This window comes from Nomascus leucogenys, chromosome 7b (assembly GCF_006542625.1).
Source record: "Nomascus leucogenys isolate Asia chromosome 7b, Asia_NLE_v1, whole genome shotgun sequence".
NCBI classification, from domain to species: Eukaryota; Metazoa; Chordata; class Mammalia; order Primates; family Hylobatidae; genus Nomascus; species Nomascus leucogenys.
This window is the reverse complement of record NC_044387.1, coordinates 50,919,535-50,931,964: the sequence shown is the minus strand read 5'-3', so window position 1 is coordinate 50,931,964 and position 12,430 is coordinate 50,919,535. Positions and strand designations below refer to the sequence as shown.

The following is a 12,430-nucleotide window of genomic DNA, read 5'->3' as shown; positions in this document are numbered from 1 at the left end:
GGGGATCATCACTGGCAGGGCTGGTGACCCTGGGAATGGTGGGCAGATCCCTTGGGCGTGTTTTGGTCGCGGGTAAGTTTCGACACTCCATCAGGAATTTCCAGTGGTAGATGATCCTGGTGCCTCCTGGGGTGGTGCTGACGACCATGCCGCCGGGGGTCGCGCTGTATTCCCTGCGCGGGTGGGAGCTGCTTGCCTTCACCGAGCACCACCTGGCAAGTGGCGGGGATGGCCCAGCTTGGGGTCTGCTGCAGCTGCTGTCCCCAGACATGGTCTCCTGTGCGCTGCACCCGTGAACCTCTTGCGGCCTTCAGGGCATTTATTATAATGATATTTATATAGTCTGCTATAAAGAACAGGGCAAATGGCCTGCAGCATATTCAACCTTAAAGCCCGAGACTAATTCTGACTCCCCCTCTGTTAGGTCTAAAGAGGCTCGGTTAGTTTCTGCTAGTGTGGAAATAAATCATATTATGGCCAGAGGTCATGATGGTAGGAGCAGCCCGAGAAATTCTTCTGTTCCAATGAGTATATACAAATTAAATGAAGCACTTATTAATAGGACCTATAGGAGGATAATAGCTAGAGTGACTTCATATGAGATTATTTGGGCCACTGTACGTAGTGCACCGATTAGTGCATATTTCAAATTAGATGCTCATCCTGATCATAGGATAGAGTAGACAGCTAGGCTTGATGTGGCTAATATAAACAGGAGGCCTAGTTAAGATTAACTAGAGAGTGGGGTATGGGGAGAGGGATTCATATGAGGAGGGCAATAGATAGAGCTAGAGTTGGAACAGTAATGTCTGGGGGATGTATTTTTATACATTATTGCACATTATACAACAATATGTTAAAAGTTTTATTGCATCTGCGACTTTTATTGCCGAGTGCCCCCGACTTCCTGGTGGTGGTGTCCCCACTGCTCCCGAAGCTCCCAGGTTCCTGTGCCTCTTTCTCCCAATTCCTTTCTAGTCATAGTTCAGGCTCGATTCACCTGTGGATACTCCGTCTCTACTTCTAGAATCCTCCAGGGATGATTCTCATTGCCTCTTCCTCATTCGGGACCCTGCAAAGCCCCTTTCGTCAGGCTCTGCAATCAAAGTCCGGCCCTGGGAATTCCCAGGCATAATCCCTTCTCAGACAGGGTGCCTGTGAGGTGGTGCCATGGGACACAGACACACGTGAGAGGGGGAGAGTAGGGTCACGGCTGCCACACCTTTGCCACGGGCCTGTTCCAGCCTACTCCTGGGCCTCCTTAGAATCCTTGCTGCTGTGAGAATTGCAGGCTTCCTGGCCTTATGACAACACAAAGTGAAACAAGAGGTTCCAGAATGCAGGGTCCTGGGCCCAGATCGGAGAGGGCACAGGGCTAGAGATTCTGGCCAGAGATAGGCCCAGGTCTGTGGCTGGCCGGCTGCAGCGGTGGGGCCCGGCATGTGTCTCAGCATGGCCCTGGAGCTCTACATGGACCTGCTGTCAGCACCCTGCCGTGCCGTCTACATCTTCTCCAAGAAGCATGACATCCGGTTCAACTTTCAGTTTGTGGATCTGCTGAAAGGTCAGCTCCCACTGCTGCCTGGCAGGCCTGGTCCTGGGGCAGGGGGGCAGGGCCACACAGATTGGGGCTTTTCTTTTTTTCTTGTTTTTTGATGGAGTCTTGCTCTGTTGCCCAGTCAGGCTGGAGTGCAGTGGTGCTATCTTGGCTCACTGCAACCTCCGCTGGGTTCAGGTGTGTCTCCTGCCTCAGCCTCCAGAGTAGTTGGGATTAGAGGTGCCTGCCACCACGCCCAGCTAATTTTTTGTATTTATAACAGGAGTTTCACCATGTTGGCCAGGCTGGTCTCAAACTCCCGACCTCAAGTGATCTGCCCACCTCAGCCTCCAGAGTGCTGGGATTACAGGTGTGAGCCACCGCGCCCAGCCTGATAGGGGCGTTTCTGAGGAGCAGAGACAGAGACAAGGGAATCACCCCAGAGGTCCGCAGGGAAGGAAAAGTTGCCACAGGGCTTGTAGGCTGCGTCCCTGTCTAGCCTACCTTAGCCACTCCCCACTAATGACAGTCCCCACGCCAGAGATGAACAGGCTTTTCGAGGAGACGGGGGAAGGAACAGCAGCTGGGACTCCCTGGGCTCCCACCAGGCACCCTGGCTTCCTTGTGGGATTCTAGGACCTTGTGAACTCAGCACCTGCCCGCCAGGTTGGCAAAAGGGGGCAGAAGCGCACAGTCCGTCTACACCCATCCTCCCCAGTGTTCAGAAAGGCTCAGGGCTCCACTGATCCCGAGTGAGGGTCAGAGGGGTGGGCTCCAACTCCATCCCGAGCACAGAGGGACTCCAAAAGCTCAGCCTGCAAAAGCAGAAGCCTCTAGAACACAGAGGAAGAGACAGGGAAGCTGTGGAAATGAACGGGGTGCGAGTGGAGCTCCCAGAAATGTTTCCAACTGGAGGCAGCTGGTCCAGGAAGAGTTTCAGTTCCTGCCCCCACATCAGGTTCCCTGTTCAGATGACCCCGATTGTGTCCCAGAGGCTTCCCTTTGGATGTCCAGCTGTGTGCTGGGCCTGGCTTCCTTAAAGAGGGGACAGAGTGAGGGCGATGGGATTGCGGATGAGACCCAGGCCCTCAGGGCTTCGGGTGATTCAAAGGCTGTGTTTTCAGATCCAGCTTTTGGGGTGGGCACTGGAGGCCTCCAGCTTCTGGGCAAAAGGGTCGTTCTGGTCCTGGGACACAGGTAGGAGGCACGGGAGTCACCAAACCTAGGGTGGAGCAGTCTGGGAGCCAGCAGTTCTGACCCCAGTCCGGTTCTGCAACTGCCTTGCCCTGTGACCTGGGGTGAGCCGCCATGTCCCTCCGGGCCTCAGTTCTCTCTTCTTGAGAAAATAGAGATGGAGGCGTTTGTGTCTCTGGGAGTCTCAGTTCTCTCTCCCCTGGAGTCCCACAGCCTCAGACCTTCCCTGCCCCTCCCAGGTCACCACCACAGCAAAGAATACATTGACATCAACCCACTCAGGAAGGTGCCCAGCCTCAAAGATGGGAAATTTATCTTAAGTGAAAGGTAAGTCTTCCCCAGGGCCCTTGCACCATCTGTCTCTGCTCCTCCTGGGAGGCTCAGTGTGAGCATTTGTCTGTTTTACCGTGGAAAATCTCACACGTACACTAAAGGAGAGTGAATACTAACTAATGAGGGGCATGAGGAACTCCACAAACCCATTGCCCAGCTCTGACTGTTGCCAACTTGGGGTCCATTTTACATCATTTCTATTCCCCTGCCTCCCAGACACCCCATCATTCCAATCATAAATGTTTAGGGGCCAGCACTTTGGGAGGCTGAAGCCGGTGGACCGCCTGAGCTCAGGAGTTCAAGACCAGCCTAGGCTGGACAACATGCCAAAACCCCATCTCTACAAAAAATACAAAAGTTAGCCAGCATGGTGGTCTGCACCTGTAGTCCCAGCTACTCAGGAGGCTGAGGTGGAGGGATTGCTGGAGCCCGGGAAGCAAAGGTTGCAGTGAGCAAAGTTTGAGCCATCGTACTTCAGCCTGGGCAACAGAGTGAGACCCCATCTCAAAAATAAAAATAAGTAAGTAAATAAATCAATAAACGTTTAGGAACATACCTCTTAGAGATAAGCGTTCTTTAAAAAAAAAAAAAAAGCAACAGGCTGGGCGCAGTGGCTCATGCCTCTAATCCCAGCACTTTGAGAAGTTGACACGGGAGGATCGCTTGAGGCCAGGAGTTCAGAACTGCAATGAACTCTGATTGTGCCACTGCACTCCAGCCTGGGCTAGGATAGAGCATAGCGTCACTATGATACCATTAAGACACCTCATAAAATTAACAGTAATTCCTGGATTTCATCTAATATGTGGCTCCTGTTCAAAACTCTCTGATTATCTCCTAAATATTTTCTTGGCAGTTTGTTTGAATCAGGATCCAAAGAAGTTCTGAGTCTTGCAGCCAGTTGCTGTCTCTCCTGCCACCTTTTAATCGACAGCTCTCTCCATGCCCTGACCTTTTTACCTTGGCATGGTTGCTGTTGGTGGTAATAAAGGAGCCCTTGTCCTGTGGAGGTTCCCACACCAGCCATCAATCAGCAAGGCCTAGGACATCCCCTCCAAAGCATGTCTCCCCTCCATCCCCTTCCCTCTGTCCCCATGGCCTCCACCATTCCCAGACACCACAACCTTCCCGATAGTTGCTGGCACCCCTGTTGTCCATTCTGCCCCCTCGGGCTCACCCTCCATCCAGCACCAGAGAGATGGATCCTTTCATGCCCTGGCTTATATAATGCCTAATCTTAAGGATTAAGTCCATAACCTCCCTGCATCTCCAGGGGCTACCCTCTGTGGCCTCCACAGTGTCTCTGGCTGCCTCACCACTCCCCAGTCACCCCCACCCTTCTTCCAGTTGCACCCCCCTACTCTCCTTTCTTCAAATTCATCTTGCTCCCTTTACCCTCGTATTTCAGCATGTGTTTTTCTTTGTTGGTTTTTTGAGACAGAGTCTTGCTCTGTGGCCCAGGCTGGAGTGCAGTGGCACAATCTTGGCTCACTACAACCTCTGCCTCCCAGGTTCAAGTGACTCCCGTGCCTCAGCCTCCCAAGTAGCTGGGATTACAGGTGTGTGCCACCACAACTAGCTAATTTTTGTATTTTCATTTTAGTAGACACAGGGTTTCACCATGTTGGCCAGGCTGGTCTCCAACTCCTGGCCTGAGGGATCTGCCCCCCTTGGCCTCCTAGAGGGCCGGGATTACATGTGTGAGCCATCGTGCCCGCCCTGTTTTTGTTTTTGAAAAAGGATCTTGCTCTTTCACCCAAGCTGGAGTGCAGTGGTGCGATCTTGGCTCACTGCAGCCTCAAATTCTTGGGCTCAGGTGATCCTCCTGCCTCAGCATCCCAATTCAACACGTGTTGCTCCCCTTGCTGGCCTACTCTTTGTTACACCACCAGCCCCCAACTCCTACTCACCCTGCAGGGCTCCTTCCCAGCCCTTACTGACTGTCAGACAGACAGCTCTGGTGAAGGCCTTTCTCGGGGCCATTTGGGCTCCTCTTTCCTCTGGAAGCCCCAGCAGCTGTGTCCAGGCCACACCTGAGTGTAGCGGCACTCAGGAAGGCAAGGGAAGTGCCCTGACTGGCTCCTTCTGCAGTGTGGCCATCCTTTACTACCTGTGCCGCAAGTACAGCGCACCATTACACTGGTACCCGCCAGACCTGCACACACGTGCCCGTGTGGAGGAGTTCATGGCTTGGCAACACACGGCCTTTCAGCTGCCCATGAAGAAGATAGTCTGGCTCAAGGTGAGCAGGGTCACTTCCAGGGCTTGGGGACAAGGGGACAAGGGCACAAGGGAGTCAGGAAGGCTGGAGGCCAGTTCTGGCCCTGCTGACTGCCGGTGAACTCAGGTAAGTCTCCCTCCCTCTCTGGGCCTCATTTCCTCAGCTCCTTCTCCTGCCTGCCTTACAGAGCTGTCAGGAGTGTGGGCTGAAACAATGGGCATGAAAGAGTCTTATTAGGGCGAGGGGAAGGGCATACAGGAGGGGCTGATATGACTCACCCAGGATAGCATTCGAGGCATTTCATTCTGAACTAGAGAATCTCAGCATCAAAAGGCCTGTAGAAGGCCGGGTACGGTGGCTCACAACTGTAATCCCAGTACTTTGGGAGGCCGAGGCGGGCGGATCACTTGAGGTCAGGAGTTCAAGACCTACTTGTCCAACATTGTGAAACATCGTCTCTACTAAACATACAAAATTATTAGCTGGGTGTGGTGATGGGCACCTGTAATCCCAGCTACTCAGGAGGCTGAGGCAGGAGAATTGCTTGAACCCAGGAAGTGGAGTTGGCAGTGAGCCAAGATTGTGCCACTGTACTCCAGACTGGGCAACAGAGTGAGACTCCATCTCAAAAAACAAAAACAAAAAAGAGTAAAGGCCTATAGAAAATTGGAAGATGACAAATAACCAGTACGTGTGTCTCTACTTCGAATTCTATGCCTGTGACAGGCATCACTAATCAATCACAGGACTTTTGCTTGCTGAGCTGCCCAAATCCTTGTGAACACATGGTTCCCGGCAACTTCCACCAATCAGAACTGCTGAAAGAGGTGAAACTACTTTATGTCCTGGGAACTGTTCAATATCTATCCAGCAGACAAGAGTATAGAGACCTGGCAGGGCAGGTGGCCCTGGAGTGCAGCCTCCTCTTCCCTCCTCTTCCCAACCCTGGCCAGTTGCTGATCCCAAAGATAACAGGGGAGGAAGTTTCGGCTGAGAAGATGGAGCATACAGTGGAAGAGGTGAAGAACAGCCTGCAGCTCTTTGAGGAGCATTTTCTGCAGCATAAGATGTTCATCACCGGGGACCAAATCTCACTGGCTGACTTGGTGGCCGTGGTGGAGATGATGCAGGTGTGGGGTGGGTTGGAGGAGGGTTAGACCCTGGGCAGAGGTAGGACTCCACTGTGACCAATGGGGCCATCACTTGAGGATAGGCTGGTGAGGCGGGGAAAGGCAGTCAGAGCTGCCATGGGGCCTGTGGGAACCAGGTCTGGGGGCCTGGACTCAATCTGGGGGCAACAGGAAGCACAGAATATTATGAATCAGGAAGGATCACAGTTCTCCACACTTGACAAAGATTCTTCGGTGTGGGAGGAGCTGGAGGGTGAGCCTGGGATAGAGAAGAACACTGCATTTCCTGCCCAATCCACCAGCCTCCCAGATACCTCCTCCTCTTGCTGGACTCTCCAGGAAATGTTCACTGGCTTCCTGGGTGTCCTTCTGGCCCTGCCTCTTTCCCAGAGCTCCAGACAGACAGCTGTGGAGGACAGCTCTCCTGGCTGGGTCTGAGGGGCATCCACTGTGCATTTGGAGGCACACCAGAGTGTGGGGCATTTATGTGGCCTCTACATGCAGGGGAGGGTGACCAGTTCTGCTTCTCAAGACACTGGCCAGGGTCTAAACTGGCCATCCTTCACACCAGCTAGGACACTGCACACTGACCAAAGAGACTAATTTGCATATCAGCCAGAGATATGCCAGGATGAGGCACCTGGGGTCCTGGAGTATTGACCAGAAAATGCAGTGTTCTTTTCCCTATCCCAGAGATCTCTGGCTGATATGAAAATTAGTCTCTTTGGTCTGTTTGCAGGGCAGATCAGCACCAGTAAAAATCATTCTGGCCTGCCCTAAGGGTTCAGCCATATGCTTCATCCCCACCCCTTACATTTCACCCACACCCACCCCTTCTTGGGCTTCCCAAAGATCTTGAGTGCAAACCAAACTATAGGTAGACTGTCTTAGTGAGCCAGCCAAACTGCAGAATAGACTGCCCGCCAGGTCTCCCATCCTAGCCCCTGAGCTTGATCACAGTGGGAGGCTAAACATGGAGGAAAAAGCCTGAGTTCTCTCCCTCATCCACATATACACACCTGGGATAAGGGGTTTCCCTGGAAGAAGGCAGGATTCATGCGAGGTCACAGGCTGGAGAAGTGGGAGGTGCCTGGGCCAGGAGCCCTCTTAGCATGGTTCAGAAGGCTTGGAGCAAGAAGACCAGTGACTAAGGACTCTGAGGGATTCTGGATCCTCCATCCCCACCTACATCTATTACATAGTCTGTGACCCCTTGCTCAGGCCTTGGGGGTCAGCAGCCTAATTCTTTTCATAGGTAGATGTTGGGGGCATGGGCCTGAGGCTGTGGGAGAGGACCCAGGTGGGGCTGGTCCCCAGGCTGACCACATCTTCCTCTTTGTCTATCCACAGCCCATGGCAGCCAACTATAATGTCTTCCTCAACAGCTCCAAGCTAGCTGAGTGGCGTATGCGGGTGGAGCTGAATATCGGCTCTGGCCTCTTTAGGGAGGCCCATGACCGCCTAATGCAGTTGGCCGACTGGGACTTTTCAACATTGGATCCAATGGTCAAGGAGAATATTTCCGAGTTGCTGAAGAAGAACAAGTGACCCTAGGCGCAGCCCGTCGTGCAGGGCCTGGCTAGCTTATCAATCTGAGCCACCTTCCTTAAAGGAAATGCTAAAAAAAAAAAAAAAAAAAAAAAAAGCTTTTCTTTGCCTAATAAAGAACTGGAACAACCATCACAGCTGCTGAGCAGCAGACAGTTGGCATATGCACAGGGTCTGACGTGGGAGTGAGTGGTGGTTACAGATCCTTCCAGTTTCCAAAAAGAATTTTAAAAGTAAAGGGTTAAATATGGTTACATTGTGAGTAATAATAGTTGGTGACTTCAATACCCCACTTTCAGTAATAGAAAAACTACATAAGACCATCAAGGAAATAGGGGACTTGAAAAGCACAATTAACCAATCGCACACACTAGACATGAACAGAACGTTCCACCCGAGAGGAGCAGAATAAGCATTCTTCTAAAGAGCACATGGAATATTCTCCAGTATAGAGCATATATTTGGTCCTAAGTCTCAAATTTAAGATGATTGAAATCATACAAAGTATGTCCTCTGGACACAGTGGAATAAAGTTAAAAATCAAGAACAGAAGGAAAACTAGAAAATTCACAAGCACATAGAAATTAAACAGCACACTCTTAAACAACCAATGGGTCAAAGACGAAATCACAAGGGAAATTAAAAAGTATCTTGAACGAATAAAAATGAAAACACAACATGCCCAAATTTATAGGATGCAGCAGAAGCAGTGCTAAGAGCAAAATTTATAGCTGTAAACACGTAAGTTAAAGAAGAATGATCTTGAATCAATAACCAAACTTTACACCTTAAGGAACTAGAAAAGTAAGAGCAAACTTAACCCAACACCAGTAGAAAACAGGAAGTAATAAAGATTAGAATGGAGATAAATGAAATAGAAAATAGAAAAGCAATAAAATCAATAAAACCAAAAATTGGGTCTTTGCAAAGATCAACGAAATTGGCAAACCTATACTTAGAATAGCCAAGTGAAAAAAATAAGGGTCAAATTATTCGCCAAGAAAGAAAGTAGAGGCTGGGTGCAATGGCTCACACCTGTAATCCCAGCACTTTGGAAAGCAGAGGCAGAAGGATCACTTGAGGCCAGGAGATTGAGACCAGCCTGGGTAACACAATGAGACTTTTTTCTAAAAAATGTATTTTTTTAAAAAATTAGCTGGGTGTGGTGGTACACGCCTGTAGTCTTAGCTAACTGGGTGGCTGAGGTGGGAGGATCACTCGAGTCCAAGAGTTCAAGGTTACACTGAGCTGTGATTGCACCACTGCACTCCAGCCTGGGCAACATAGAAAAACCTTATCTCAAAAAACAAACAAAAACAAAAATGAAAAAATGAAATGGAAGCCGAAAGAAAGAAAATGGAGACATCACATTGGTCATAGAGAAATACAAAAGTTTAGAAAGAAATACTATGAATAATTATATGTGAACAATTTAGACAACCTAGATGAAATGGGAAAATTTTAGAAACACACAGTCTGCCAAAACTGACTTAAGAAGAAAGATAAAATTTTAATAGACCGGTAACAAATAAAGAGATTAAAATATTAATCATTTTTTAAAATTCCACAAAGAAAAGCCCAGGACCAGTTGGCTTCACTGGTGAATTCAACCAAAAGCTTGAAGAACTAACATAAAGCCTTCACAAACTCTTCCAAAAAATAGAACAGGAAGAAATATTTTTCAACTCATACTATGAGGCCAGAATTACTCTGATACCAAAGACAGAAAAAGATATTACAAGAAAATAAAGTTACAAAGCAATATCCTTATAAATATAGATGTTAAAATCCTCAGCAAAATATTAGCAAAGCAAATCCAGCAGCATATTAAAAGGATCATACACCTTGACCAGATAGGATTTATCCCAGGAGTACAAATGCGGTTCAACATACAAAAATCAATCAATGTAGCATACCATGTTAATAGAAAGTCACATGATCATCCTGATGCAGAGAAGGCATTTGACAAAATCTAACATCCTTTTACGATAAAATTACTCAGCAGATGAAGACGAGAAAGGAACTTCCTCAACTTGACAAAAAGCATCTATGAGAAACCTATAACTAACACCATACTTCATTCATTGTGAAAGATCGAGCGTTTGCCCCCTAAGATCAGGAACAGGACAACAATGATTCATTCACACTACTTCTACTTATTAGGGCAATTAGCCTGTGTGACCCCGGGCAGTTACCTAACCTCTCTGAGCCTCACATCCCTCCTCTGCATCATGGGGATAGTGAAAATGCCCCCAGAAAATGGCTGAAGAGTGTTCAGGGCATGTCTTCTGCCCCCGCCATGTCCCCCCAGTGTGGCTATCTTGCTGTATATGAACTGCATGTACAAAGCACCTGACCACTGGTACCTCCAGGACTTGCAGGCCTGTGCCCTTGGGGATGAGTACCTGTCATGGCAGCACATGGCCCTGCAGAGTAGCTGCTGCTGGGCCATATGGCAGAAGGCGAGCCATGGAGGGCAGGGACACCTCCCGGGATGCCCAAGGGATGGTGCTTTCACTTTACAAAATCCTGTTTAGACCTGAGACCAAATCCTGGAATGCCAGAGACTGCCTAATTCACCCAACTTGTTTCATAGGAGGGCAACCAAGGACCAGAGCCAAGGAAGGACTCCCCTAATGTGCCTTAATTCCACAGCTACTACCTGCACACTTACACTCACACACTCTTTGCCACACAGCCATGCACACTCACACACACATCCACCCACGTCCACACACAGTCACACGATTTATCACATTCACACATATACACCCACACACACAATCATAACATTTACACACAGTCACACAGTCACACAGTTAACTCATATACACACATATACACCCACATAATCACACAATTCACTCATATTCAACAAAGTCACACAACTCACTCACATTGACACACATACACACCAACCCCACACACAATTCACATACATACACACACATATACACACACATACACAACCACAGCATTCACTGACTGTTTAATACAAAGTCATCACACAGTTCACTCACATACACACACATACACCTCACACACAGAGGCACACAATTCACACCAACAAAATCACACAGTTCACTCATTCACACACACACCCACATACACAAATTCACACTGCTCAGTCACATTTACACACCATTCAAATTCACACACATATACACCTATGTACACACAGTTCACTCACATCACACACATAGACACCCACACATAAACACAATCACACAATTCACTCACGTTCACACAGTTCACTGGCATTCGCACACATACACACGCACCACACACAGGCAATTCAGTCACATGGCCAAAAGCCAGTCCTCACCTTGCTACGGTTCCCTTCCCAGTTGTCGCCTCAGCCTTTGGCCCTCAGCGTCCCCTTCCCATGCCTGGACTGCTGGAGAGCCCTGAACACACCCCATCTTCATGCCTCCAGCACTAGCCCAAGCCCTTCCCTCTGCCAAGAGCAGTAAGTGGAACTCAAGGTCACTTCTAGGGACCCTTCCCTGCCCCTCCTCCTGCCAGGTGATCTGAGGATCCTGCTGGCCCTGCCTGACAATGATGCACACCATGGTTAGCTCAGCTGAGGTCGCTCTCCCAGACTTACTGCCACCTACACAGCACTGGGACTGACTGTTTAACTTTATTCTTTATTTCATGTACTTTATTGGAGTGTCTGTTGAAAGCAAAACCATCCAATAAGGAACAATCCCAAGGCAGCCAGCATGGATCAAGAAGGCACAGGCTGTGGCCGCCATCCCCAGTGCCTGATGGGGAGAGGGGGTGGTAATGGAAAAGGCCAGGACAGCAGGCCAGAGTGTCCCCCAAAGTATGAGAAATCACTGGAAGAGAGAGCCAGAATGGGACCTAAGACAGAAGCCACCACCAGGCACCCTTAAGGCAGGACAGTTGCAATGGTTACTTGGAATACTTCCAGCTAGGAGTGGTGTTGCCGGAAGTCAGGGACCCCAAATAGAGGGACCAGCTGAAGCCATGACAGAAGAACGTGGATTGTGATGATTTTATGAACATTTATTAGGTCCCCAAATTAATACTTTTATAATTTCTTACGCCTGTCTTTACTGCAATCTCTAAACATGAATTGTAAAGATTTCATGGACACTTATCACTTCCCCAATCAATACCCTTGTGATTTCCTATGCCTGTCTTTACTTTAATCTCTTAATCCTGTCAGCCGAGGAGGATGTATGTTGCCTCAGGACCCTGTAATAATTGCATTAACTGCACAAATGGTACAGCATGTGTGTTTGAGCCATATGAAATCTGAGCACCTTGAAAAAAGAACAGGATAACAGCAATTGTTCAGGGAATAAGAGAGATAACCTTAAACTCTGACCACCGGTGAGCGGGGCAGAACAGAGCCATATTTCTCTTCTTTCAAAAGCAAATGGGAGAAATACCGCTGAATTCTTTTTCTCAGCATGGAACGTCCCTGAGAAAGAGAAT

At 49.0% G+C, this 12,430-nt stretch overlaps 1 protein-coding gene across 1 annotated transcript; it reads left to right on the top strand.

The window, feature by feature from the left end:
• The first annotated feature begins 1,355 nt into the window (after window positions 1-1,355).
• Window positions 1,356-8,098, top strand: LOC100590747 (glutathione S-transferase theta-4). The gene is made up of 5 exons (XM_030815970.1): window positions 1,356-1,564; window positions 2,971-3,058; window positions 5,156-5,306; window positions 6,239-6,415; window positions 7,766-8,098. The coding sequence occupies exons 1-5, from the start codon at window positions 1,441-1,443 to the stop codon at window positions 7,961-7,963; spliced, it is 738 nt and encodes a 245-aa protein (XP_030671830.1). The 5' UTR covers window positions 1,356-1,440; the 3' UTR covers window positions 7,964-8,098.
• The last annotated feature ends 4,332 nt before the right edge of the window (window positions 8,099-12,430 follow it).

Excerpts from the sequence above, each read along its gene's own strand:
- LOC100590747 (XM_030815970.1), top strand. The coding sequence starts at position 1,441 with ATGTGTCTCAGCATGGCCCTGGAGCTCTACATGGACCTGCTGTCAGCA. Across the intron at positions 5,307-6,238 it reads AGAAGATAGTCTGGCTCAAG|TTGCTGATCCCAAAGATAAC; the intron begins GTGAGCAGGGTC and ends AACCCTGGCCAG. Across the intron at positions 6,416-7,765 it reads CCGTGGTGGAGATGATGCAG|CCCATGGCAGCCAACTATAA; the intron begins GTGTGGGGTGGG and ends GTCTATCCACAG.